The sequence below is a fragment of the Tachysurus fulvidraco genome, chromosome 6, assembly GCF_022655615.1.
Source record: "Tachysurus fulvidraco isolate hzauxx_2018 chromosome 6, HZAU_PFXX_2.0, whole genome shotgun sequence".
NCBI lineage: Eukaryota > Metazoa > Chordata > Actinopteri > Siluriformes > Bagridae > Tachysurus > Tachysurus fulvidraco.
Window position 1 is genome coordinate 24,448,083 of NC_062523.1, and position 25,967 is coordinate 24,474,049.

The following is a 25,967-nucleotide window of genomic DNA, read 5'->3' on the forward strand; positions in this document are numbered from 1 at the left end:
TCAGGTGAGTTTTACAACATATGCCCTTTTCTTTTACTGTCATCAATCCACTCTGACGCACGTCTCATGTGTCTCAAAGAAGGCACGTTCCTTCCCAGTAAGCAGTGATGATGATGATGACGGTAGCGGTGGTATGTGGGCCTTTGAAAGGGACCATAAAAATTTATATGCCATAATGTTATAAAAGAATGAGGTGGTGCATTTATTGTCTGTAAAATTGAACAATTACATTTTTTACCCGCTTTTATACGGGCTTTCTTTTATAAGTGTATTTGGACAATGACCCCATAAAAACATTTGGCACAAGTTAATTTTTCATGGCTTTGCTCATTTTTATGTGTTCTAGACAGGTTTTAAAGGGCACTAAGTCATTAAGAGTGCCCTGTACACCTTGTGTCACTCTAGTGTCAGGCAGCAGGAGGGAAGGGACGGTTGAGAAAAAAAGAGCAAAAACTCAAAGATCAGCAGGACCCTTTCCAAAATCATCCATTTCTTCTTCTTAACACATCATTTTTGGAATCTACAACCTTTTGCCTTATTTTAATTTTTCATATTTATTCATTTCTGGCACTGCTAAGACTGGATTTATCATGTCCACAACTCTAGCAACTTGCAATGTCAGTGCTACCGTGTGCTCTGGCACATCTTGCCTGGTGCCAGAAAGTGACTTTAACTTACTCCTGAGCACTGTCTTAAGCTCAGTGCTCACTGCCATGTTAGCCATTGTCATGTTTTCCATGGGCTGCACGGTAGAAGTGCACAAGCTCTGGGCACATATCCGCCGGCCATGGGGGATCTTCATTGGCTTTCTCTGCCAGTTTGGTATCATGCCCTTTACTGCATTCGCCTTCTCGCTAGCCTTCAATGTGCTTCCTGTACAGGCTGTGGTCATCTTAATCATGGGCTGCTGTCCTGGAGGCACCAACTCCAATGTCATGACCTACTGGCTGGATGGAGACATGGATCTCAGGTGAGAGCACCAGGCTTTACTACTTGCAACAATGATCATTATTATTATTGCCACAGATACTGAATTAGCTTAAATTGTTCCATCTTAACTACATAAGGAATATAACTGCTATAGGAAATTTAACAATGACAGGGTGATGTAATTATAGCATGAGATGAAGCTGATTCTTTTCCTTTAACAGCACAAACAAAGGGTTTTTTCCTCCTGCATGACAGAAATTTGCAAACGCTAACGAATTGTTACCTTTTACCTGTGTACATGTAATATTGTTGAAAATCCACCAAACAAGTTTCTGTTATCGTGTGAAATCAGATAAAACCTCTATTCTCTCATCACTTGCGTTTATCTCACTTGACGTTAATACGAATAATAAATACAACTTGTAATGTTACAGAGAAAATTAAAAGCACAAAGCCGTTTTGAGAAAGGTTACAGTTTTACTTCTGACTGTTAAAATGTGATGACACTGTGCTTGACACTGGAGAAAGTTTAACCATACAGAGAAATCAATTACTTCTCTCAAATCAGAGTTTTTGACTTAATAGAACACACCACAGTACATGGCTATAGATTTGTGGACAACTGAACATTACACCCAAATTAGTTTTTTCCCCAAACTGGTACAACAAAGTTGGAAGCCCACAATTGTATATTATTTCTTTGTATGCTGTAGTATTTCCTGTAATTGGGTCTAAGAGGCCCACATCTGTTTTGGCATGACAATACCCCCGTGCACAAAGGGAGCTCCATGAGCTAAGCCATGGTGTGTTAGGGTTGTAGTGGAGGAACTTCAGTGACCTCACTCCCACTGAAAACCTCTGAGATGAACTGGATCACTGAACCCCAGACCTCCCCACCTGACATTAGTATCTGATCTCAATAATGCTCTTGTAGCTAAAAGTTCACAAATACCCTCAACCACGCTCCAACATCTAGTAGAAAGCCTTCCCAGAAGAATGGAGCTTATTCTAACTGCAAAGAGAAAATAAAACTGGAACGAGATGTTCAGCAACCACCCAGTGTAATAGTCAGGTGTCTATAAACTAGCCATATTCTAGTTATATTGTGTATATGTTAAAAGGCACATAAACAAATCTCTCTTAATCGTATCGATATGTTTCCGTGACCTTGTCAGAAATGGAATTTTTACTCACTAACAGTTATGTAATGTCATATAACAATTTATTCCACACCAACAGTAACTGTTAACTGTCATTTGCAATAGTGTTCTCCTCTACTACTGTTCACGGTCTAAACTAACATGTACTGTAACACGCAATATTCTTAGGTGATCTTTTAATTCTCAAATTCTTCTGTGTGATTTTGACATCCTACCTACAGTATCAGCATGACAACATGTTCATCCATCCTGGCGCTGGGGATGATGCCACTTTGTCTGCTCATTTACACTTCAGTCTGGATCTCAGCTGATACCATCCAGATTCCTTATGACAGCATAGGTGAGACACTGATGTGACTCTTACATAATTCAGTATTTGATTAACTTTAAACATCAATAAGATCAGGCTTTTAATGTATAGGTCCACATACTTACACAGAGAAATACTGAAAATTGTGGGAATTCCGTTATTTTATTATATTCAACAAATAAAAAAAGTGACTTGAAAATTTGCTTTTCAAATGAATTCAGATCTTGATCTATCTATCTATCTATCTATCTATCTATCTATCTATCTATCTATCTATCTATCTATCTATCTATCTATCTATCTATCTATCTATCACGGTCATATCATACTAGATGTTTTTTATGTTCATGTTTCATTCTAGGCATTACACTGGTGTGTCTGATCATACCTGTGACTTTGGGAATCTTTGTCAAACACCGCTGGCCCAAGGCGGCAAAAAAGATCCTGAAGGTGAATATTGATAAGCAGTGATTTTTTTTTATTGCTCCCACAATTACATTTCTGATATCTGTTCACTGATAACATTATTTATTTATATATTTACCTTGTAGTTTGGCTCTATAGTGGGCATCCTTTTGATTATCATCATTGCTGTGGTGGGTGGTGTGCTGTATCAGTCCTCATGGACAATCGCTCCTTCTCTATGGATAATCGGTTCAATCTACCCGCTCGTCGGCTTTGGCCTGGGCTTTCTGCTGGCTCGATTTGTAGGACAGCCCTGGTACAGGTATGGTGAAAGCAAATCCTTCATATTTCTTTGGTTCTTCGTTTATTGCTGCTTTTGAGCCACTGTAAAACTTCACAGGAAGGATTAAATGCTTATCTCATGAACTGGCTATTTAATAGGTGTTTAACAGGTGGTTCTAAAAAATATGACATCGGTTATTTAGTTCACGTGTTATTCCAGGTGTCGCACTATTGCGCTAGAGACAGGCTTCCAGAACTCACAGCTGTGCAGCACAATTGTTCAGTTGTCCTTCAGTCCTGACGAACTGGAGGTCATGTTCGCCTTCCCCTTAATCTACAGCATCTTCCAGCTTGTTGTGGCCATGCTGGCAATTGGAGGTAAGTCATCACAACAAAGCTGTACAGAATAAAAAAGAAACTGGATAAAATAGAAGGGATAAAGGTGGAACTGGGATCACTTGGGGTTTATTTGTCTCAGTATTGAACTTTTGGTTAGATTTTATATATCTTACTGAAATGTTGATATGAGCTAGATAGGTAGTGAGAGCAGTCTTGCTGCTTCAGGGTCCCTGTTTTGTTCATGATGGGTTTGTTTTTGGGTTCTCTCTCCTCCTTAAAAAACCTGCCAGTAGGTGGATTGGCTAAACTAAATTGTTTCTGTGTGAATTAAACTTAGACAAAGAAGGTTTTGGTAGTTTATTTATTTAACCTAAAAACCTACAGTACCCTGTGTTAGACTATTATTATATATAAATCATGGATCTAAACATTGGAACAAAAAATTAAAAAGGAGGCAAGAAGCAATATTATTATTTCTGTGAGCATTAGTACAATACATTTCCTACCTTGCCACATAATTAAATCAAGAAATTTCCTCATATTACATATCTATCCTTTTATGCTATTACCACAATTAAGAAAAGTATCTCATAGACACACGCTAAACCTGAAAGTCACTCATAAATTGGGAGAATTCTATACATGTCTTGTTCAAGTTGATAGCTCTGTGATGTCTCGTGTTTCAGGTTACCAGCTATACAAGAAGAAATTTAAAGGAAAATTGACTGAGGAAGACAGCGAGAAGGCTGATAGATCTGCTGACACTGTCTCTTATAAAGACAAGCATGCTTTGGAAAATGGAGGATTCCAGAGTGATGAAAATGGAAACACTGAAGGCAAGGGAACAGTCACTCAGCTGTGAGCTGGCATCAGGCTGTATCTCCATATGGACTGCCTTCTGCTGGCAGAAGGGTATTTACTGACAGAACTGTTTTGCCCCTGGCCGCTGGAATGAGCTCCCTGTTCAGACATGTTATTTATTACTGTTCACGTGTCTCTGGACATTTGTAGCTTTGTAGCATGATGGAAGGCTGGATGGAAAACCAAAGTGTAATACCCGAGTGTGTCAGTACAAAGGGTTCCCTTACAGCATTTATTATATAGCTTTATGAATAATGTGCATTTCAGAACATCAGTACTAGATCAGTGCATATCGATTCTGCACATTATTCTTATAACTGAATCACATATCTTAACAGCCTCACTGCTCAACATTTACTCTTTTCACTTTTTCAACTAACTCTAGTAAAAAACAAAAACAATGCATTTCTAAATGATCATGTACTGATTTATACAGACACACTGAGCACTAAGGTGACTTACTGGTTGTTTTTTCTTAAAGGAATAGGCACAGACTAAATCTTGTGGGCACAAACTTTATCGATGTTTATTTTACATTAGATTCTCATTACACAGATGTAAATATATATATATCTATGTGATTATATATCAGTCGAGTTTCTTGGGGGTTAAAAGAAACACAGGATACGTAACAGGATGTGTATTCATGGTGATCATTTGTGGCATATTTTTACTAACATAATACAAACCTGTGCATGAATTTTGAAAGGAAACAGGAAATTAATGCTCAAATTACAGTGTATACTTTCCAATCTGAAATATGATAGAGAGGAAGCAACATATTTGCTGTATTGGAGTGTTTTCTTGTAAAAGCAAGTCTAAAAAACTGATCATGAACAAACAGAAGAGTGTTTATGACAGATTGCTCATTAGCTCTTTACTGGATGCCAAGACCTAAACAGTAATTTAACAATTCAACAAGGATTTGGGTTTTTTTCTCCTGCAGAAACCTGCCTGGTAGGAAAATGTATGTTTTATGATAATAAAGATGATGCGTAGCTCACTGCATGGACATCACAAAGGTCATGTATCTCACAATGGACCACACTTGCCAACACGTCTTTGATTTTTCTCATTGTGCTAATTTTTTGATACTCTTTGAAAGATCTTTTTATTCATGGGTGCTTTTCACAGATCCAAGCAAGAGCTTTCCAGGGCTACACATGTCCGTCAGTCATTATGTTTTTAATATAATAACATTTTGGAAGAAATAACTCTACTTTAAAGGCTTATTTTTGTAGCATGGATCAAAGAATCATCTGAAATATTTCACCGACAGACAAACTTAAAGATAGTTAAGAGGAATTATTTCCATTTAGGACACATTCAAACTGGTCCCTTTAGAATTTGTACTATGGAAGTAAATTGCATTTTTTTTATTTGATGTCTATTTATTTTTGCGGCCTTGAGAAGGGATGAAATCAAAAACCCATCCTAGAATTTTTTCGGTTTAATAATATCAAATATATAGTTAGCTGCAAGCACCAATTAAAGAGTCAAAGCACTGTTTTTTAACCCCACTCTTTAGAGAAGGAAGACTAGATGCCCTTCCTGTTCTCAGAAACTATTCAAAGTTGCAAATAAACTTGTAGCTTGTTTATTTGATTAGACACCATTTATTTTTCTCTCTTTTCTGTTTCCATACTTCTGTAAAGCTGCTTTGAGACAACGGGAAATTGTTAAAAGCGCCATACAAATAAATTGAATTGAATAAAACTTGCTGTTTGGTGCAGTCTGAGTGGCAATCTAAGAGCCATGTGTTGCTTGGGATGGTCTAAATTAACCACTATTTAGAAAGATTACATAGAAAGATTACACTGTGACTTGTATCATCCTTTAGAGAGGATTCTGAAAACACTTCAAAACCCTCAAATCAAGATCATTTACCTATAAGGTTTGCAGAAAAAGACAAATTCTTACCAACTGCAGGTCTGTCAAACACAAATATACTATAAAAAGTTTCAATACTATTGGTTTAATTGTACATCATATCAAAAACACTATAAGCCAAAGGATGCAAAAATGTCATCAATCTCATTATTATGCCTGCTGCTAGATTTCAGTGAACTGGTCTCGGGCTCCATTTGGATCTCTTTTTGATTGAATACAACATCGCGTCGTGACATCATATCTTTGTGTAAAGGTGGAACTTTTTGGTTCTTGTTATGTGATGATTTCACATTAAAAAGGTCTTTGGCTATTTGAGAGCGCTTTGTGACTTTACTAATTCGGTTTCTCACACTTCCATAAAGTCCAAAAAGTGTAGTAAAACGTGTCCTGAAGTAGCATTTTGTCCTCCGCTGAAGAAAAAGCGAATGTCTTGCCAAGGAAGTTCCTTTAAGCATGACATGGGAAACCTTAACCTTAAGCCTCCTGAGTTTCTTCTGCACACTGGATATGAAAACAAAACAGAACAAGACATTGATAAAACTCATGAATGCAATAAATATATACACATAATAAAAGGTGTTCTGCACAAATACCTGATTCCCTCACTCTCCAAAGCCTTTATTCTTTGGCACCTGATGAGTGTGAAGGCAAGATAGCAGCGTTCATGATACAGCTTGCTCCTCCTACACCAGCCTATCATCTCTTTAAGATGCGCAGCCATGTCTGTAATGGAGGATGCTGTCTTCAGCTTTTTCAAGAACATCCTCTTCTGTTCGAGTACAGCTAAGCTGGAAGTACTTGGTTGTCCTGGAGATGCCTTCTTAATGAACACTTCAGCTGTACACTGACAGGAGCCACATTCAAACACAAACCAGAAATCAGTTTTCCAAATGTTTTCCCGAATCACTTAATACACTAATTCTTTGGCCATGGAACATTAAACATTAAACAGCTTTGAAAAAAGGACTTATCGATATATTTACATATATACATACATACATACATACTTATTCTGATCAGTCATTTATTCTGTATTCATATTTAATACTCATACTGTCTATATTGCATCACATCTGCATTGTCTTGTATAGTACAGTGTTATTTATGTCTGTACTTCTGAGAGTCACAAACAGCTGGAACCAAATTCCTCATGTGTGTCAACACACTTGGCCAATAAACCTGATTCTAGTGTCTTGGATCATTTGAAATGGTCAACAATCAAATCCAGCTAAAGCAATAGTCTACATATGAAGAACATTTCACAAAGCAGGGAGCCTTTGTAGTGCTGCAGTAACGGCAATCAATCTATTCTAATCCATCTTTAATCTATAGTTATAAGAAGTTAAAATCAGTCTAATAACCTGTTTGGAGGTTTGCTGCAGCATTGTCTTAATGTCCAAATTTGAGGTAGATCCTACAGAAGAAGAAAGAAAAAAAAAAACAATAAATAATGTGAAATAAAAGCCAGCAGACAATTCATAAAGGAATATGACTTACGAAAGCAAGGAGGACCGTGACGTAATATAGACCTCCCCAGATCCATATTAGATGTCATTTCCTCACTGGCTACCAGCTGCATCATCTGCCTCTCTTCTTCATCCCCCTTTTCCACCTGTTTGTCACTTCCCTCCTCAAAAAGTCTGTCAAGAAGAGAAGGTTTGGGGGTTTTCTTCATCCCAAAGGGCTCAACTGCACTACTGTCCTTCAGCAGGTCAGTGTAAGAAGGACCCAGAAATGCTGCCAGGTCACCAGGCAGGGTGAAGTCTGTGAGGAAGGCCATGGGTCGACACTGCTCTACCACGTGGAGCAGATCCATGATGCATTGATACATGGGCACCAGAGTTCTCAATACGCCTCTGAAAAATACCCTGCACATGTAAAGAATTTAAAAAGCATAAACAGTTGACCTGCAGTCTGCTTTATGAACTGATCATTAACATGTATTAGTACATCAACAACTTCTTGTAAGCATCTTTACAAACTGACACGATCCTCTAAACTCACCATAATCGACTAAGCATGCTCGCCAGCACCAGGTTCAGCACGATGAACTCAGTCAAATAAATATGCTGCCGTACCAATCTGTTACAGAGCAAGTTAAGGCCTTTTATAACTCAGTGCTGTCTCGATTCTGATTATTCAGGGCTTTAACTCATTTACAGGCACTTGTGTAGTGAGCTTAGTGAGCTAAGTGGCCAAAGGTATGTGGACACCTGACTATCACACCTATATGTGCTTGTTGAACATCCATTTTGAATATAGTCCCTATTTGTTGTTTTAATGACCTCCACTCTTGTGAGAAGGTTTTACAATAGATTCTGGAGAGTAGCCATGGGAATTTGTGTTCGTTCAGCTGCAAGATCATTCACTGATGTTGCGTGAAGAAGCTTGGGACGAAGTTAGTGGTCCAGTAAATACAAATGAATGAGGTCAGGGATCTGTGCCGGTCAAATGAGTTCTTTCACTCCAAACTGGGTAAAGTATGCCTTTATGAACCTTGATTGTGCAAAGATGTGTAGTCATGCTGGAACAGATTTGGGCCTCTTAGTTCTACCGAGGGAAAATTTGTAACGCCACAGAATACATGGAAATCCGTTATAAATAGATCAAATGTTGTGTAAGACCCACATACGAGTGAGATGGTAAGATGTCCACAAATGTTTGATCAATTAATGCAATTTAAGCCTAATAAACAGATTAAAAATCATATGCAAAAGGTATATTTAGTGATATAGCTAAACTGTAAGGAGATTCTTATTTGCAACTTATATATTATATATATACATTATTTTACACATGCATCAGTAGGGTTTCCTCTAAAATAAAACAGGATTTAACAATTGAAAAAAGAATAATATATTTATATAAAGTCTATACCCATGCATAGCGGTATTCGGGCTGTATATTACTAAAGTTATCTGCCCGTAGGCAGTGAAGGATACGAGAAGGCTTTGGTGCACTGGTCCAAAGTTCTGCACATAAGGTTAGAAGCTCCCAATAGTTTGAGACAAAACCATTCCAGCTTGGGCTGACTAGGGACGTCACAATATCCTGCATCAACTCCAACATTCCTGCATGGAGAACACATCAGGTCTATTAGCTGTGAGGAAATTATTGGAAAACACAACTGTCCACATAAGGAATTTGATCTCCCCTAACAGAGATAAAAGCCTGCCCTTAATAATATGAACATCATCATCAAGGGCCATCCTGTCAATACAGATAGTATTGGGATGGTCTAAATTCCAACCAAGCATATCCACACCAGAGACTACTAAAAGCCAAGAACAACCGATTAAACAGGTGGAATCAGGTGTGACTTCTGCTGGGTTGGAATGAAAACCTGCACCCACACCGGCCCTTTGTGGATAAGATTAGACACCGCTGGTCTAAGTCATGGTCAATATGTTTTTCTTCTGTCTCTCATGCAGTCTCACATTTCATTGTTTTACCTCTGGATTTGATTTGGGCAGAGCTCCTGCAGCTCTTGCAAGGCTCCCTTTAATTTAATTTCCTTTAGTCGGTTAATGCATTGCTGAACCTGCAGTGTACACAAAAGCAATCAACATGTAATTCCCCAAACGTTAAGTGGTTTATTGCTCCAACACATCCATTTCAACTGAGACCCTGAGAGCCAAAAAAAAAAAAGCTGATCAGTTTCATCAGGAGTGTTAAGAGAAGGGAAAACGTCAAACAAAGGGAATAAATATAAAATCTTTATAAACACAATAACAAAGTAGACCTGTTTGATTGTCCTGAAAGGTTTGTGTTGTCTGAAGCTGTTATGCAGCACATACAGTAGCTCATGGAGCACGTGGGTCTCTGTGAGCAGCACGTGGCTGTCCAGCAGCATCAGCACGTTTTCACACCGGTTCACCACAGCTTCTGTTACAGCGGCTGAAACGTAAACAACACGTTAATAAGTCAACTAGCACATCACGGGACACGTAAATAAACACCAAAACTACCGTTAACCATTCGCAAAAAAAAAAAAAAAAAAAATCCGTACACCACGTTCACTAATACATAATGTTCTTATTTGTTACCTGTTCTTGTGTTAAAAATAATTCGACAAACAGCAGCAGCTCCTGGACAAGGAATGTTTATTTTATTCCAAGGTTCAACCGCCATGTTGTTTAAAGGCGACCAGGAACTAGAACGCTTAAACGCTTCTCGACGGGTTGCCAGATCCCGCTTCCGAAATCACGGGTTGCCACATCCCTCTTTTCACCCTTAAAGAGGGAATAACTATTTTGAACTACTATTACTGTTTAAATTCTACCATAATAAATCATACATTGTACTAAAGTAAAATAAAAATCTGTGCAGTGATAAACATACCAGGTTTATTGTGCCTGGAAATACAAAGAAAAAACCCACTATTATTTCTATAGTTTCTATACATTTCTATACAACTAATGGTTTACTTTGCCAATATAAAGTTACTAACTATAGCCTATGGAGTGCTATACACAACTGGCATGAACTGCTTTAACCACTGTCCCATCTGAGAATGGAAATCGAGTTGGTTTATGAATGTGTTATAAAATTCAAATGAATTGAAAGGGACCATAACAGACCAGGTACATAGACCAGGTATTTGCTAGAGCCTGTCGTCCCTATCAAGGACGTCTACAGTCGAAAGAAACCTTCTAGGAATTTTGCCTATTCTCATGAATCCAGGGTTGACCGAACACATTTATTTAGTATCTTCAGCAGTTCTAATCACAAGCACACCATCATATTTAAGATTCTTTTATTTACACAAAACAGTGTTATTTTCTCTTCTCTCTCTCTCTCTCTCTCTCTCTCTCTCTCTCTCTCTCTCTCTCTCTCTCTCTCTCTCTCTCACACACACACACACACACACACACACACAATATACAGTATATATAACATAACACAACAACCTCTGGTATTGGGTTTGCAGCATAGAAAAAAATCAGACAGCCATGTCAGTGTAGCATCTATCTTCAGACATGTTTAAGTATCCATGTGATGATGTGTGAGTTGACCTCATCTAGAACAGACTCCTCAGTTCTCCCCTTCACTGCCAGTCCATGATTGGCTCCCTCCACCCAATGCACAGAGCTTGGGCTTTCCATCTGCTCCACAACACGTTCCAGAAGTAGCTGAAGAGGAAGTTCATGCTCTTTAAAATGATCAATATTCAAAAGTTTGACACCGGCTTTGACTAACCAAGTTGGTACAAAAGTAGCTCTGGGCTAACATTACCTCTGACAAACATTAACAATGACTCATAATTACATTTACTCATAATTTGCATTTGTTAGAAGCCCTTATCCAGAGTGACATACATAAGTGCTTAAATCTCTGGATACATTAATGCTGGCTCACTAGGTTACATACTTAAGATACCATGAGTTTAAAACATTGTTGAAAGCTACAATGATACAAGAAGTGCTAGTTGAAGTGTTTCCTGAATAAGTAGGTCTTCAACCGCCTAATTACTGATCCTTTGTGGCCAGAACTATACAGAAGAGCACATTCAGTACTCTGAGATACACATCAGCATTCAGTACTTGCATTCGGTTGTGCAATCATCTTACGATGGAACTGTTAAGTTCTCATTGTTTAAGGTCGACTCTGATTCATTTTCTTTCAAACGTAAATTAAAATCTAAGATGTTGGCTTCTTCCTTAATATTTAGAGTGCTCTTATTGTAATTTTCCCTTATTTAATACTATAGTTCATAAAATCTGGCAGTAGACTAGCACTGGATCAAAAAGTACATTTCCAGGAACCAAACTCACCCTTTCACACATGTTGTCTGCAGTCCCTGATACAAAGAGTACAGGAATGTAGGAAAGTCCTCTCAGGTCCTCACTACGTTTTACATGAGTATGTGTTTGTCCAGGAGGATGTAGAGGAAAAGACACACACAAGAGACCTCGGATATTAACATCTTCCTCGACACACATTCGTCTGCCAAGACTCACAGCAGCTCGAGCTCCCATCGAACGTCCTGGAACATAAACAATAATCCAAAAAACCTTGAAGCATTTTGTTGTGAGGATTATATTGCATTACCAGATTCTTTCAGAAGCCCAGATGAACACATGATGTTTGATTAGATAACATATGCTTTATGGTGGACTGTAGAGCTGAGTATTGTACACTTACCCCCGAGAAAAATGTTACTCAGCGGAAACTTATCAAGGGATTTCAAGTACGACTGTAAAAACAAAAAACCTGCTTGTGAGATCATGCATGAGCAAGAAAGCAATGAGAAACATTATCTGTGCTTACCACAGCTGCTTCATAGGCCTTCACTCTGTGCACCAGATTCAGGCTTTTGCATGTGAATCGAAGGCAGAGCAAACCAGAAGTGGCAGAAGCTTGTGCAAGTGACATTAATGACTTCAGGTTCATATCTCCACCTGCTCCATGTGTAAGGATGAGAGCTGTTTGTACACATTCTGTTTCAGGAACCGTCAAAGCACCACCTAGCACTTTAGATCCAAATGGGATGGACACCTTTTCCTAAAAAATAAGACATTTATACAGCTAACTGATGAAACTAATTAACTAGCATTAGCTGGGTGAAAACATGGAAGTGTTGGCAATGTTATAAATCCAGTCTATCAAGAACCTAGTGTTCATATTAAAGTAAAATAAAATAGTAAGCTTATCATGGGCAAAGCACCCATTTTATCCAATTAGTGTGAATTAAACAACTGATGTTCAATTGTATGCATTGTACTTATTGAATAAACTTGCATAAAGTCTTGCAACACGTTAACAATAACATACCCACTACATTTCCTACCTCACTGAAAGCCACCATCTTCGTTCATATATATGACACCATGTTGCTGCTCTATATCGCCATCTTGTGGTATAAAAGAGCATTAACATAACCTAACAATGCTCCTTATCATACACGTGCTGAAACCTGTCTGAGTAAAAGCATTAAAAACAATGCACTATTTTAAGTTTGGTCCCTGAGCTGGGTCTAATTTGTGTGTTTAATTGTTTGGGTCTAATTTGGACAATGAGTCAAAGCATTAGTAAATCCAAATCAAATCCAGTCTAATCTACAAGTCGTATAAAGCTATTAGGTTATGATGTAGATGTGTAGTGCAGAGCCTTTTCTCATGTAACATTAATCACTAAATACATGTGTTAGCCTCGATTTTACTCTTTTCACAAGGCCATATGGTCACTGATAAAACGGTTAAACAGTCAAAATGTAAACAATAAAACTACATTAATCAGATATTTCACCTGTCAATTCAATATAAAATACAACATAACAGTATATATATATATATATATATATATATATATATATATATATATATATATATATATATATATATATATATATATAAGACCCAGAGAATAAGAAAGCAACATCAGGTAGTCATGTTGGTATAAAATACTATACGTTTTCATGAAATGTCTTCATTGAGGAAGAGATACTCTTCTTCTTGTCCATCCTGACATACACAACATTAAAAAAAATCCTTCTTTCTCCACAAACTCGTAACATCGCCTGTTCATTGCATATGTTTACTGTGTGCTTTTGAGGAATCCAAAATCTAGTTTTACAAATGAGTACATTTAATGACAAGATTTAAAAAAAAACAAAACAGTAAATAAGACATTATAAATAATGACAGTGGAAAATACATGGAGAAAGCACTGAAAACGTCGCGAGGCGCTTGTTTCAATGAGATCCACACTTGGGAAAGTGATCCGAACGTGACGATTCTGAATCATAAGGCAGTTTTTTCAGGCAGTAAGTGGACCCTTTAAAGTTCATCTTTGACCTAAAAAATGAGAAAAACTGGATTAAATGTCATTAGATTTATTTCAAGGACAATGTCAATTGGTGGTTCATAAAATGTCATGTCATGCATTTGTGAGCAACGGGCTGTAAACGATCGTCCGACTGTCTATGGAGTTTGCACAAAAAGATTACGACCAATTTCAAGTCATAAAGATGATAATAAAATAATCTTAAAATGTCCGTGTTAAATGGTTTACGTGAATGAAATGTTCTGTTATACAGAAATATCTTCTCATTCTGAATTATCTGACCCAGTGATTTTCTTACTCATCAAATGTTTAAAATGCCATTATGTCCTTAATTCACTTAACACATTTATTTAACGTACACACACCTTGGTCCTATGGCAGTGGCATGGAAAAAGATCATCTTTGGGCTGCTCCACAACCTCCATACCATCACGTATTTTAGGTTCAGTTACTTGCAATTTTGCATACTCCTATAGAATATACACAGAACCAGACAGGAAGATTACACAAATATACATACATACTTTAAGTTCTATTTAAGATCCTACTAAATCCCACACCGTAATCCTACACACTGTTTTACAACTAGAAAGTGCTTTGAGGTTGAAATAGGAGTTTAAAGATTAATTGCTTCAGATGACTTTGCATTATTTAATCTGTGTCCTTGAAGTTATGGCAGAAAATTGCTGGGTAAAGATAGAAGATTAGATAAGCCTTATGTAAGTCACTTTGGATACCATATAGACTTCTACCAACTGTTTTAGAAATGAAAATCAAAACGTAAATATGCCAAGATACTGTATATTAAGTGATAAGCAAGATACATAAGCTGAAGAGGATGTGATGGAGATAAGTGATTACAGGTATTCAGTAGCATGTGTACAGCAACAAAAACACAAGAGTTAAAATTGAAATCCTCAGCTTCTTGCAAAATCACTGCTGCCATTTGTCAGAAATAATTATTAATAATAAGTCTTGAAAATAGGGCTTGTGGTGCGTCTTCAAGCTCTTGCTATTTAACGAGGAGCTTGATCGGGTCTATCGAGTCATGGAAATTTACCCAGTATTTAAACTTCAGTGTGTGATTTAAACCTTTAATGTCATGAAAACTATGTAGCATAAATTAAGCAATACAATGTAAGTAACCTTATACAGTAAGACTTGTACAGTGATGTGAAAAAGCAGGGATATCCATGTCATAATAGCTGTGCATTATTACCTGAAAGAGTTTAAAGTAGTAACAGAATATACTGTCACCCATCAGATGGTTACGTGCAAACTGCTGACCAGACTGTGCAATATTCCTAGCCTGCAAATTTAAGAGGACAATTTTAAACAGTAACTATACAAAATAAAAAGACATTAGAAAGTAATTAAAAGCTCACTTTAAAAAAAAAAAAAATTCTTTATGGTTACTGTTAGGATTTTCTCGCCTCTCCATTTGGCTGTAATATAGTTTAGATGGTTTGATCATCTTATCTTATACACTTTGCTAGAATAATTAATATTCCAACAGTATTTCTAAGAACATGTTATGTATGTATACCATAAGAGCTTTCCTTTCTGAACGAGGGAGGGAGAGAGTGAGAATACTGTACCTCTTCATCATGCTCTTTAGCCCACTGTATCTTCTCCAACAGGTCACTGAGATCTGCTTTGAGAGGGATGTAATGAACCCAGGGCTGGAGCTGGCTGTAGAAGTGTTCATAGTATATGGAGTCCTGCTTCAAGACCACACTGTCTCCAGCCAGAAGGTAGGGCATTCGATACGCAGCCACTGTTCCATCAACATTTATCTGATACTTGTACTGAAAAACAAAACAAAACCATAAAACATCAAATTATGTTATAACATTACAATCCCAAAGGTGTCAATCCCCTAACTTACCCATCCATCTATCTATACAACCATAAAACAACACATACAGATCCATCCATGAATATACTGTACAACATCCACTCAAGTATTTCATACATTTAAATCTATCCATCCTTTCCTTCACCCACCTATATCTATTCACCCACCGATTCATCAACTCCTCCTCACCTTAAAGAAGTCAAAGAAAGAAACATGTTTGACGAGTGGTCCATAAAGGCTCTCATCGTGCTTGAAGAAGAAGAAGTTAGTGAAAGCAGCGTCCAGCAAGGTAGGGTTTGCTCGTGCCAGTTTCACCAGCTCCAATCGCTCTCTCCTGCTGTCACGGCCCCTCCAGTAGGCTGTACTATTCTTCTCAGCCCATGCAGGACCTGTGTTTGCCTGCACCGACATCATGTCCAAACTTACTCTGAAAGAATAAAAAGAAGACTTAGAAATACTTAATTATGCTTTATCACATTCCAACACAAACTCCATACCTGCCCATGGTTTCCAGTATAGACTCTGTAAGGTCATAGGTTGGCATGACAATATCTCGAGTGTCGTTGGACCCACACCAAGAAAAGATGGGATGGAGTTTTTCAGAGCTCCGTATCTTCTCCAGGGGCCAGTCACCCAGGTTCACAAAGAACTCAACATCTGGAAGCCTAACCTGGTCACACAAAAATCCAGGATTAAAGTCACAGTCACTGATTAAATCCTTATCATATCTTATCTCATTTTTATACAACTGAACATTAAGGGCCTTGATCAAGGGCCCAGCTGTGGACATTTGTGGACTTGGCATTCAAACTCACAACCTTCCAATTAGTGGTCCAACACCTTAAACACTAATCTACCAATGATTAAAGCTTTGAAAAAGTATTTTATAATTTAGATAATTAGTAGAGTTTGAATCTATCTTGCCGTGCCTTTTTATAATCAGAAACAGAGTAATCATTGTTGATGCCCTCTGCTGTCCAAAATGTCTTAATCTCTTGACAACTTGAGCACATATTATTATTATTATTATTATTATTATTATTAATAATAATGGGGGCACGTGGCTTAGTGGTTAGCACGTTTGCCTCACACCACCAGGGTTGGGGGTTCGATTCCCGCCTCCGCCTTGTGTGTGTGGAGTTCTCCCCGTGCCTCTGGGTTTCCTCCCCCGGTCCAATGACATGCATGGTAGGTTGATTGGCATCTCTGGAAAATTTTCCGTAGTGTGTGAGTGTGTGAGTGAATGAGAGTGTGCGTGTGCCCTGCGATGGGTTGGCACTCCGTCCAGGGTGTATCCTGCCTTGATGCCCGACGACGCCTGAGATAGGCACAGGCTCCCCGTGACCCAAGGTAGTTCGGATAAGCGGTAGAAAATTAATGAATGAATGGATAATAATAATAAGTACTTAATTGTCACATATACATTATAGCACAGTGCAATTCCTTTCTTCGACTTTTCCAGGAAGTTGGGATCAGAGCGCAGGGTCAACCATGTTACTGGCAGCTTGGCAGTGCTGGCGCTTGAACCCCTGACCCTCTGATCAACTGAGAAAGCAGACACTGCTACATACGGAATTGTGCACTTGCAACTTCAGCTCGTTTTGATTGTACTAATGAGTCGACTGGTACATACTTTCCGTGTGATAGAGAGGAGAAAAGCATCCATGAAGATCCTGAAGCCAACATGCTCCCCATGTGTTTTGATGTACACCTGAATTCAAACACAATGTCATTAGAATGGCACACAAGAACCCTTTCATATAAATGTGTCCTATTAGTACATTAATGTTCATCTGCAGTTACCTTTTTTAACCCTGTGAATAAAAAACAAACAGGATTTTTATAGTTTAATTATGCATATTATACAGACCTGTATATCTAGAATACTGACATAAGGTGAAGGTGTTAAAGTGGTGGTTGGGGCTGAAGCTGGATGTTTTAGATGAGTGGTTTATCACTTTGGAGAAAAGTTTTGCATAAGAAAGTGTAAGCAGTGAGAGAACGAAATTCAGAGCAAGGATGAAGTTAAGTTTGTGTCTATGGAGTTATCGCCACCTAGTGACCAAAGAAGAATCAGCAACTCAAATTGCATCGAGTACCTGGTTATTTTTGATGGTGTAGTGACACAGACTCTGTCTCTGGCCAAAGCGCTGCGGGATTTCGTGGGCATTCCGTTCTAGGTCCACTTTCAGAAAAACTGACAGATCATGCTGGATCTGAGTAAATGAAGAAGGACAGTGCATGTGCTTCTCCCACAGTGCACCATTGGGCTCTGGACAGTTACATGATTCATGGTACACTGGACCTGCATAGAGAAAGAGAGATGGTGATGTAACTGGGTGTTTATTATATCCGATTTTTTTTAAACCATCAGCTATATATTTAGACTTTGAATAGGTTATGGTAAGAAACTTTATTAGGTTATTTGGTTAGAAACAAGATTTTAAGTAAAAATAATTCTTGGTTGTATTGCTTTCAGGCAAATCTTCTGTCCATAAATTTGATCAAGGTTCTTTTTTTCTTATATCTGGTATCACTATAAAGCTGAGACGATGGATAAACCTCAAAAGGGCTTTTATATATCCTTAAAATAGCTCCCCCTGGGTGACTAAACTCTGAGCAAATTGAATCCTGGTTTATCTTTTTTGTTTGTTTTAAACGGCTCATACTTTACCTGGGGTTAGCAACTGATCCTGACTATTTATAATGTGGACAATGTGGAGTTATCGCTGCAAAAGTGCTGCTAACCCTCGTTCAGAGCAGGGTTTCAAAAACCTATGTACAAAGCGATATTAACCCCGCTTCTAAATTACAAGTGTGACACATTTCTCTAAAAGAAGAGCTTAGAACAAAGATCCCCACCAGATTTTTCAGAAAAAGACAATTTTCACCTTTGAGAACGTACGGAGACTTGGCCACATGTTTATCATTCAGTAGGATCTGAATGTTGACATCTGTGTAGCTGGCATACATGCGGTAACGCACCAGAAATGATCCATCCTGACGGTCTAAAACCTGCACCCAGATCCTGGAGAAAGGTTCTGATGGTGACGTGATCTGCACGTCAAATGTATTGGCTCCAGGTGAAGTTGTAAAACTATAGGCCAAGAAGAAATGAAACGGATTCTTAGAATCTTAGCAATGTATGTGCACTGTCATACAGCCATCTTTCAGTGAAACCTTTTCACAGAGTTCAGTGCTGATTACATATTAAAAAAAATTAAACCCTGGTGGTTATCCAGTGTTCACAGTACCACAGCTTAAGATAGACTCCTATCATCTATTCTGCCGTGGTCAATGTATTTTTCATACAACTACACAACAAAACGTGTTAAGTAGACCACTCCATGTGTTGTACAGATTCATCTATATTATATATTACCAGATTATATATCACAATATTATATAATACAATATTAGCTGTATTTATTGCAAAACCTGACTCTCATGTAATTTTTTTACTTTGTTTGCCTACTGAAAGTCTCTGTAGGAGCTGAACATAGGACTCGTAGGGCATGTTTTAAAAATGGTGTTCTTCTTGTTCATGCTGTGACAACCTAGAAACCAAAAAGGCCAACATTATTATACAAGACATTTGGTAGTAAAAACATTTCTCTAAAATCCTTTAGCTCTATAAAGAATTGTCTATAATAAGGGCCAGTGTGTCAGTATGCAGAACAGTAATATTTTTTAACATTGTTAAATGAAGTGCTAAGTTCTAGTATTACAAGATTGTAAAAAATAGGCTTTCACACGTAGGACAGAAAACACCTTGATTTGTTTACTATTGGTAAACTTCATGGTGACGCATCAACCGACATTAGCTTTAAAATGGAATGTTTTCAGGGTGCTATTTTTCTTCTGGGCCTAAATACAGTCCTGCGGAACAATGAGGTTAATTATTCAGGTGCTATGACCTACCTAATATGGGTCACAGAACATTTATATTATTGGACAGGAGTGTTGATTCACATACAAGTGTTAGCATGAGAAACTGCAGTGTAACTTATCACTATATAACAGGATTTGTACAATCATCATACCATCACTACACTTTATCATTTATCACCTGACTCTGACTGATGAATAGAACTGATGTAAGACTAGGTCTGTCTGTCCTTGTACTGTCTGTGCAATATTGTCTTTTTTGGACCACGAATGTGGGAGATATTGCACAGACAGAACAAGGACAGACAGAAAAAAAGCAGCAAACTGTAAAGATTGTACAGAGACAAACCACTGTGCTAAGATTGTACAGAGGAAAAACATTGTTCTGCACTTTTCTGTTTATTGTCTTTTGTGTATTGTCTTGTAATTTGTTTTTCCTGCACTGTCTTTTCTGTCTTTCTGTCTTGTCCTGCACTGTTGGCACCAGGTTGCACAGATGCACTTTATGTGTCTAGGACTAACTTACTGTACTTATGTCCTTAGCTCTGTCTTTGTTTTATGTAGCACCATGATCCCGGAGAAAAGCTTTTTCACCGTACAACTGTAGCACAAGCAATTCACAGAATACAGATGTTTAATGCACTCTTTAGTACATGTCAATGGATTTGAAACATATGATGTTGATGCATTCCAGGTGTGGCTTCACCCACATGTAGTATATATATATTGACATGCACGTTTATTTATTGTTTATGCATTCTGATCTGCATTCAATAAGATAAAATAAGATGAATGAAGTCCACAAGCCTGCTTACTTTTTCCCGGCCTTGTCCACGGATTGGATGAAGAAGAAACGAGCAGGAAGCACAGCGTTTGGTTCAAGTCCCAGGCCCCAGACCAGACTTTTCGTGGCACTGGGTTGTGCACTAGTGCTCAGTGTCCATGTAATCAGACAAAACAGCATGCAATAGAGCAAAAACCCTGATAATCGTCTCAACAGCATTGTCTGATTTACTGGGCTTCAGTTCAGGGGATGATCTGATGGTTGTTAAATCAGTTCTCTGTTATAAACAAATCCAGAAGTGCTGAAAAAGTTTGCAGTGTAAATCACGTGTATGTCAACACACAAGGGCTAAGACTCTTTGTGCACGGGAACAACTCGATACTATTTGATCACATAGCAGGATTTAACAGAACGCAGTCTTTCGGTAGTGTACAAATATTGTCACACTATTTAGTAGGATATTATGCGGCTTCTGGACGTGGACCGATGCGCTGCGTCTGATTGGTCGGCTACAGAGGGTTTCGGGTGTGTTCATGTAGCACACGCTTTACGCAGAACTGCGCAGGTTTTTACGTGTTTACACGATTGTAATAGCAATAGTGCTTAAGAATCTTTTCTGAGAGACTCTTCAGAAGAATAAAATCAAATAAAATTATTTCTTTTATCAGAATGACATTTCCAAAAAGTTAACTATTTAATAGTAGTATTTTTTTTACTTAATATTTAATTTTATTTGCACTTAACTATTTAATATAACATTAAGAATAAAATCAAATAAAAATATTTTTTTTTATCAGAATGACATTTCTAATAAAAAAGTAACTACTAGTTAACTTATTGGAAATTTTATTCTGATAAAAATATTTGTATTTGGTTTTATTCTTTTGAAGAGTCGTGATGAATCATTCATGAAATTGATTTGTTTATTTTGAATGAATCATTTATATGACTCAGCAATATCGTGTTGTTTCAGAGAGTGAGTCCTTTATTTTAGGTTAGCCACACATGTGCAAACTCCTTTCATGTATTTTGTAAGATTAAAATCACATAGGTTCTTTACAGGAAATAGAAATGGTTAGTTCACCTCCTGAGTCTACTGATTGAATCATTCCATCTTTCATCAAATAACAGCTGCATAATATGCTGTGTGCAGGAAACAGATCATGATTAGCTCATCTCCAGTCTGTCTTTTGTTCATTTGTCATGAGATCTCATCATACACAAAGTTTAAAGCAGTATTTAACTTTTCACAAATTTTGTAAATTAGAAATAAAAAAGCTTAACTTTTATACCAGGGGGGCATAGTGGCTTAGTCGTCACGTTTGCCTCACACCTCCAGGGTTGGTGGTTCGATTCCCACCTCCGCCTTGTGTGTGTGTGGAGTTTGCATGTTCTCCCCGTGCCTCGGGGGTTTCCTCCGGGTACTCTGGTTTCCTCCCCCGGTCCAAAGACATGCATGGTAGGTTGATTGGCATCTATGGAAAAATTGTCCGTATTGCGTGTGATTGCGTGAGGGAATGAGTGTGTGTGCCCTGTGATGGGTTGGCACTCCATCCAGGGTGTATCCTGCCTCGATGCCCGATGACGCCTGAGATGCCCGTGACCCGAGGTAGTTCAGATAAGTGGTAGAAAATGAATAAATGAACTTTTATAACAGAACCACATTGTATAACTGTAAAAGTAAAAATTATGCCACTTGTTTTTAAAGATGGTTGGAAATTATGAACAATTTTTGTATCCAGTATGCAGCTGTAATGTCACTTGACAAAAGATTGAATGACTCAGAACAAAAGACTCTGGAGGTGAAATAATTATTTTTGTATCCTATACAAGGCATATAAGTGTGTCGCATGACTGAATGACTCAGACTAGATGACGTGTTTGAGTGGTGAATGAATCATTGTTGTTTCTCAAAATTTGTACCTGGAATTTCATTATTATTTGTAATATGATCAAAGTTTGCATACAGTAAGTATGTATGATGGTAGAATTTGGCTGATTTGTCTATGAATAACCCAGATAAAAAGACAGGATATTAAGTAGTTGGGAGTGACATGGACCAGCAAATGTGATCTAAGCTAAAGAGACATATCAAGTGCAGGACAGTTGCTAATTTCTTCAGTTTCTTCATTTTTTATTTTTAAATTATCAAATCTTGCGACAGATCGTAGTATCCCTCACAATATAGACATATCAACCTGATAACCAGCCAGATTTCCTCACCCCAAACCCGACGAGTGCACAGAGCTGTGTGAATGCATAGAATTGTAGAGAATTATTTCACATTATTACTTTATTGTTTCAATTCCATCCTGACACACTCTTATGTCCAGATCAGTACAAGGCATGATTCTTTGCTTATTAGACAAGCAAGCAAACAAACAAACAAACAAACAAATGCACAAATAATAACACTGACAACAAATGACACAAATTTTCCATATTTAATTAGATTTTTCATTTAAACAAAACATATTTTGTGAGAAACAATTCTCACATTGCCATGAGTACATCAATCCATGTTTATTTCAATTTGATTAGCATCAACATATGTTTCATGATTTTTTTTCCAGTAACCTCTATAATACTACTGTTATATCGATAAGAACAAAAAAGTGGTAGTATCCATTTAAACAAGACGGACGGCACCGCGTTCCCTGCAGAGAAGAGCGGTTCGGTTTTTGGGACGGAGGAGGGACTACAGAACTACATTCAGAATTTTAGACGCAGTACCATCTTTCAACAGGTAAAACATTTACAGAAGAAATCACATGAGTTCATTGGATGACATTTCTCCCAACTCTCTTCAGGTTCAACTGTACATTTTAGTATAAAAGCTGAGAACATAGAAACATAACACCCTGTAATTTTTTTTGCTGTTAAAAACAAACATGATAACGATTGAGAATTCTGACCAATAGAATTCTTTATCAGATATACGCACTTTATTTTAGCCTGGAAATGATGGACAGTCATAGTGTTAATGGTTGTGCAGAGTGACATGGCTATTATCATGGGCATGTGGGTGTACTCAGTTAATATTAATGTATTATACATTATTATTATTATTATTAATGTATATATATTATTAAGCTTGGAGTCGTTCACTCCGATATCGAAAAACTTTTAAAGGGATAGTTAAGCCTAACTGCTGGCTTTCATGCCCTTGATAAATTTCTTAGCCATGCTAGCATTTTTTTTTTTTTTTAACTGTCCTTAAGTATTTTTACAACAGGTTTTGCTTTGTGTACAGCTTTGGCAGAGATGAACTCGTTGTCCTATGGGTTTTTGTTTAGATCTGATTTTGACTCGGACATAGCATATGTATGAATGCTTTGGCCATTTTATATACAGAATGGAAGTGCAGAAGACATGGAGAGAGATGGGATGGGGAACCGTAGGAACCCACTGGAACCATAATAAAAGTATAACCAAATGTTAACACAAAGCACAATAAGGCCAACAGAAGCATTAAACCAAATACACATGATTTTGAAATTTAAAATAAGATTCAGAATGATTTTGCTCATTTATGATTCTTTATGCTCCATATAACACTCCATACATATAATTAAAAGATACTGTTCAAAGAACACAGATATTCATGTAATGTAGTATGGCTCACTCTCAGCCATTTTATATTGATTCAAATCAGAAGCTACAAATAAACAATCCTCTAACTTCAAACTGTCGATCGTGGATTTGCCATGACAAGCCAGACTTTACCACATGTGACCCAAGGCAGCAGAAAAGTCCAGAAAACCAAAAAAAAAAAAAAAGACCCAAAAAGGTCAAGCTGAAAATTATAAGTTGACCCCCACACAATTAAAATGAACAAACATTTGAAACTGTCTTGTACTTAAACAGACACAAATGATCAGAAGAACTCTCCGAAGGAGTTTCGTTGACAAGTAACGGCTTAAAATATCAACCACGGACAGAATAAGTTCATCGCTAGTTTACAGGAAAGATACTTCACCCATCTAGAATATGGCACATGAATTATTACATTGGCTTTATGAATAGAAACACACTCAAGTAAGACCACACAGATACACTCATAGCACGTATTGCCCAGTACAGCTTACTTCTCGCTTATACATCTAAAACCACATCATACATTTCTAGGAGAGGGTGAAGTAACTTGATTAAGTAGTAAAGCTTATTTTGAGGGACGGTTACGTGTGTTAGCAGCTACTTCATAAACACTGGATTGTTTTAAAAAAAAAGTGGTGTGACATGAAAGTGCATGTGTTAGAAGAACGTCTGTGAGTAGCACTTTGTCTGTTCTGTAGTGTTATAGTGTTTTTAAATAGATTTTTCACGTGTGTAATCAGAACAAAAGGGTGGAACACGTTGCATGAACAACTGATATGAAGACAGAGCGGTGGAATTGTTCAAATAATACATTATTGAAAATAAGTATTATGGAATATATCGAAAAAGAACGAAAAAACAGAATTTTGGCCTTATAGCAATGCAGGTATACAGTTTCCCTTTTTATTTATATTTTATCGCTATTTCAAAAAATATAAAGTTTTTGTCATAGGATTCTGGTATTGGCTTATATTATTAAATAAAAGTATGTCATTCTTTTATATCCTTTTGTTTTTAAAGTAACATGCTGCTTTTGAATATGGCAGTTTTAATGTTTTTATAGGTCATCCATTTTTTGTTTCATGCAGTCTTTTTTTTTTCTTTTCTTTTTTTTATGTATAATTTTATATATCTATAGACCAAAAGCCAATTTTCCTCCCATAAGAAGACCCTGGCCACTGTACATGAATGAAGGATGGTCTAATCCGAACGTATGATGGGAGGAACACTATGTTGTTAACACTAATCGCACCTGTCCATCAGTTATTGTCTTCAGTCTGTCAGACCAGTCTGATTAAGAAGTATAGTCTGTATACATAGCCCCAGAGAGAAGGAACAGCCCTAAGCACCACTCAACCTCTCGAAAAAGTGAAGGTCCATGTTCCAGAGGAGTGCCCTCTTGTGGTTGGCGAGTGGAATTAGCCTTCATCCAGGCCAACTCGATTAAAACTGATACCACTTCTTGTCTTTGCATTTCAGCATCAGCTGTGGATGACAGCGAGATCCAGCATACATATATTAGTATGAAACTAAACATGAGCTCACTGCGGAAAATACATACACATAATATTTCACGTTTGACTATTTGGTATTCGACTTGATCTTGTCAGCCATTAATCAAATAAGTACTGTAAATGCAAAAAACCTGGGCATGTAATTATTGTACTGTATTGACTTTAGAGTTCCTTATACTCACTGTAACTTGCTAGATATGCACTTTTCGTGAACAATTTACCTACTCGTTCATTTAATTATCTAATCAGCCAATCATGTGGCAGTAGTGCAGGGCTTAAAATCATGTAGATATGGCCACATATCTACCACCATATCTTCACATCGACCACCAGAAAGGAGATAGCATACTGTATGGTCTCAGGC

At 37.5% G+C, this 25,967-nt stretch overlaps 5 protein-coding genes across 17 annotated transcripts in view; 1 reads left to right on the top strand and 4 right to left on the bottom strand.

Annotated features, from left to right (window-relative positions):
• Positions 1-360: 360 nt before the first annotated feature.
• On the top strand, positions 361-5,293 carry slc10a2 (solute carrier family 10 member 2). The gene is made up of 6 exons (XM_027143623.2): positions 361-970; positions 2,312-2,430; positions 2,762-2,850; positions 2,952-3,127; positions 3,308-3,465; positions 4,113-5,293. Exons 1-6 carry the CDS (start codon positions 591-593, stop codon positions 4,286-4,288), a joined length of 1,098 nt encoding a protein of 365 aa, XP_026999424.1. The 5' UTR covers positions 361-590; the 3' UTR covers positions 4,289-5,293.
• A 953-nt stretch (positions 5,294-6,246) lies between these two features.
• On the bottom strand, positions 6,247-10,384 carry nepro (nucleolus and neural progenitor protein). The gene is made up of 9 exons (XM_027143621.2): positions 10,224-10,384; positions 9,920-10,074; positions 9,630-9,718; positions 9,120-9,248; positions 8,182-8,259; positions 7,675-8,045; positions 7,539-7,591; positions 6,771-7,021; positions 6,247-6,678 (listed from the first exon to the last, which is right to left on the bottom strand). The coding sequence occupies exons 1-9, from the start codon at positions 10,306-10,308 to the stop codon at positions 6,288-6,290; spliced, it is 1,602 nt and encodes a 533-aa protein (XP_026999422.2). The 5' UTR covers positions 10,309-10,384; the 3' UTR covers positions 6,247-6,287.
• A 451-nt stretch (positions 10,385-10,835) lies between these two features.
• On the bottom strand, positions 10,836-13,196 carry tex30 (testis expressed 30). The gene is made up of 5 exons (XM_027143624.2): positions 12,968-13,196; positions 12,448-12,681; positions 12,322-12,373; positions 11,952-12,163; positions 10,836-11,309 (listed from the first exon to the last, which is right to left on the bottom strand). Exons 1-5 carry the CDS (start codon positions 12,983-12,985, stop codon positions 11,151-11,153), a joined length of 675 nt encoding a protein of 224 aa, XP_026999425.2. The 5' UTR covers positions 12,986-13,196; the 3' UTR covers positions 10,836-11,150.
• A 741-nt stretch (positions 13,197-13,937) lies between these two features.
• Positions 13,938-21,029, bottom strand: poglut2 (protein O-glucosyltransferase 2). Of its 3 annotated transcripts, XM_027143538.2 has the most exons (11): positions 20,524-20,660; positions 19,296-19,377; positions 18,712-18,917; positions 17,920-18,125; positions 17,454-17,531; positions 16,318-16,490; positions 16,010-16,247; positions 15,561-15,770; positions 15,182-15,271; positions 14,328-14,432; positions 13,938-13,973 (listed from the first exon to the last, which is right to left on the bottom strand). In XM_027143538.2, the coding sequence occupies exons 2-11, from the start codon at positions 19,364-19,366 to the stop codon at positions 13,956-13,958; spliced, it is 1,395 nt and encodes a 464-aa protein (XP_026999339.1). In that variant the 5' UTR covers positions 19,367-19,377; positions 20,524-20,660; the 3' UTR covers positions 13,938-13,955. The 3 variants fall into 3 exon arrangements, with proteins under 3 accessions (XP_026999339.1, XP_026999337.1, XP_026999340.1); XM_027143536.2 differs by lacking the exon at positions 19,296-19,377 and having other exon boundaries at positions 20,524-21,029; XM_027143539.2 differs by lacking the exon at positions 20,524-20,660 and having other exon boundaries at positions 19,283-19,367.
• Positions 21,030-22,917: 1,888 nt separating this feature from the next.
• stxbp5l (syntaxin binding protein 5L) overlaps positions 22,918-25,967 on the bottom strand; it is a 138,481-nt gene continuing 135,431 nt past the window's right edge. For all 11 annotated transcript variants that reach the window (XM_047815247.1, XM_047815245.1, XM_047815244.1 and 8 more), the window contains one exon: positions 22,918-25,574. In XM_047815247.1, coding sequence (XP_047671203.1) covers positions 25,533-25,574 — 42 coding nt within the window. In that variant the 3' untranslated portion in view covers positions 22,918-25,532. The remainder of the gene's footprint in view (positions 25,575-25,967) is intronic.

What these genes read in the sequence shown, in the direction of transcription:
- tex30 (XM_027143624.2), bottom strand. An exon ending in GAGTAACATTTTTCTCGGGG is followed by an intron (nt 12,164 to 12,321) that starts GTAAGTGTACAA and finishes TTTATGTTCCAG; the next exon opens with GACGTTCGATGGGAGCTCGA. An exon ending in CAGACAACATGTGTGAAAGG is followed by an intron (nt 11,310 to 11,951) that starts GTGAGTTTGGTT and finishes CTTCCTCTTCAG; the next exon opens with CTACTTCTGGAACGTGTTGT.
- poglut2 (XM_027143536.2), bottom strand. Translation starts at nt 20,711, where the DNA reads ATGCTGTTGAGACGATTATCAGGGTTTTTGCTCTATTGCATGCTGTTT. An exon ending in GTGGACAAGGCCGGGAAAAA is followed by an intron (nt 18,918 to 20,523) that starts GTAAGCAGGCTT and finishes CTTGGCCTATAG; the next exon opens with TTTTACAACTTCACCTGGAG. An exon ending in TCCTCTCTATCACACGGAAA is followed by an intron (nt 16,491 to 17,453) that starts GTATGTACCAGT and finishes TTGTGTGACCAG; the next exon opens with GTTAGGCTTCCAGATGTTGA.
- slc10a2 (XM_027143623.2), top strand. Translation starts at nt 591, where the DNA reads ATGTCCACAACTCTAGCAACTTGCAATGTCAGTGCTACCGTGTGCTCT. An exon ending in GATGGAGACATGGATCTCAG is followed by an intron (nt 971 to 2,311) that starts GTGAGAGCACCA and finishes TCCTACCTACAG; the next exon opens with TATCAGCATGACAACATGTT. An exon ending in GATTCCTTATGACAGCATAG is followed by an intron (nt 2,431 to 2,761) that starts GTGAGACACTGA and finishes GTTTCATTCTAG; the next exon opens with GCATTACACTGGTGTGTCTG.
- nepro (XM_027143621.2), bottom strand. Translation starts at nt 10,308, where the DNA reads ATGGCGGTTGAACCTTGGAATAAAATAAACATTCCTTGTCCAGGAGCT. An exon ending in TATTTTTAACACAAGAACAG is followed by an intron (nt 10,075 to 10,223) that starts GTAACAAATAAG and finishes TTTACGTTTCAG; the next exon opens with CCGCTGTAACAGAAGCTGTG. An exon ending in TGCAGCAAACCTCCAAACAG is followed by an intron (nt 7,022 to 7,538) that starts GTTATTAGACTG and finishes GGCTCCTGTCAG; the next exon opens with TGTACAGCTGAAGTGTTCAT.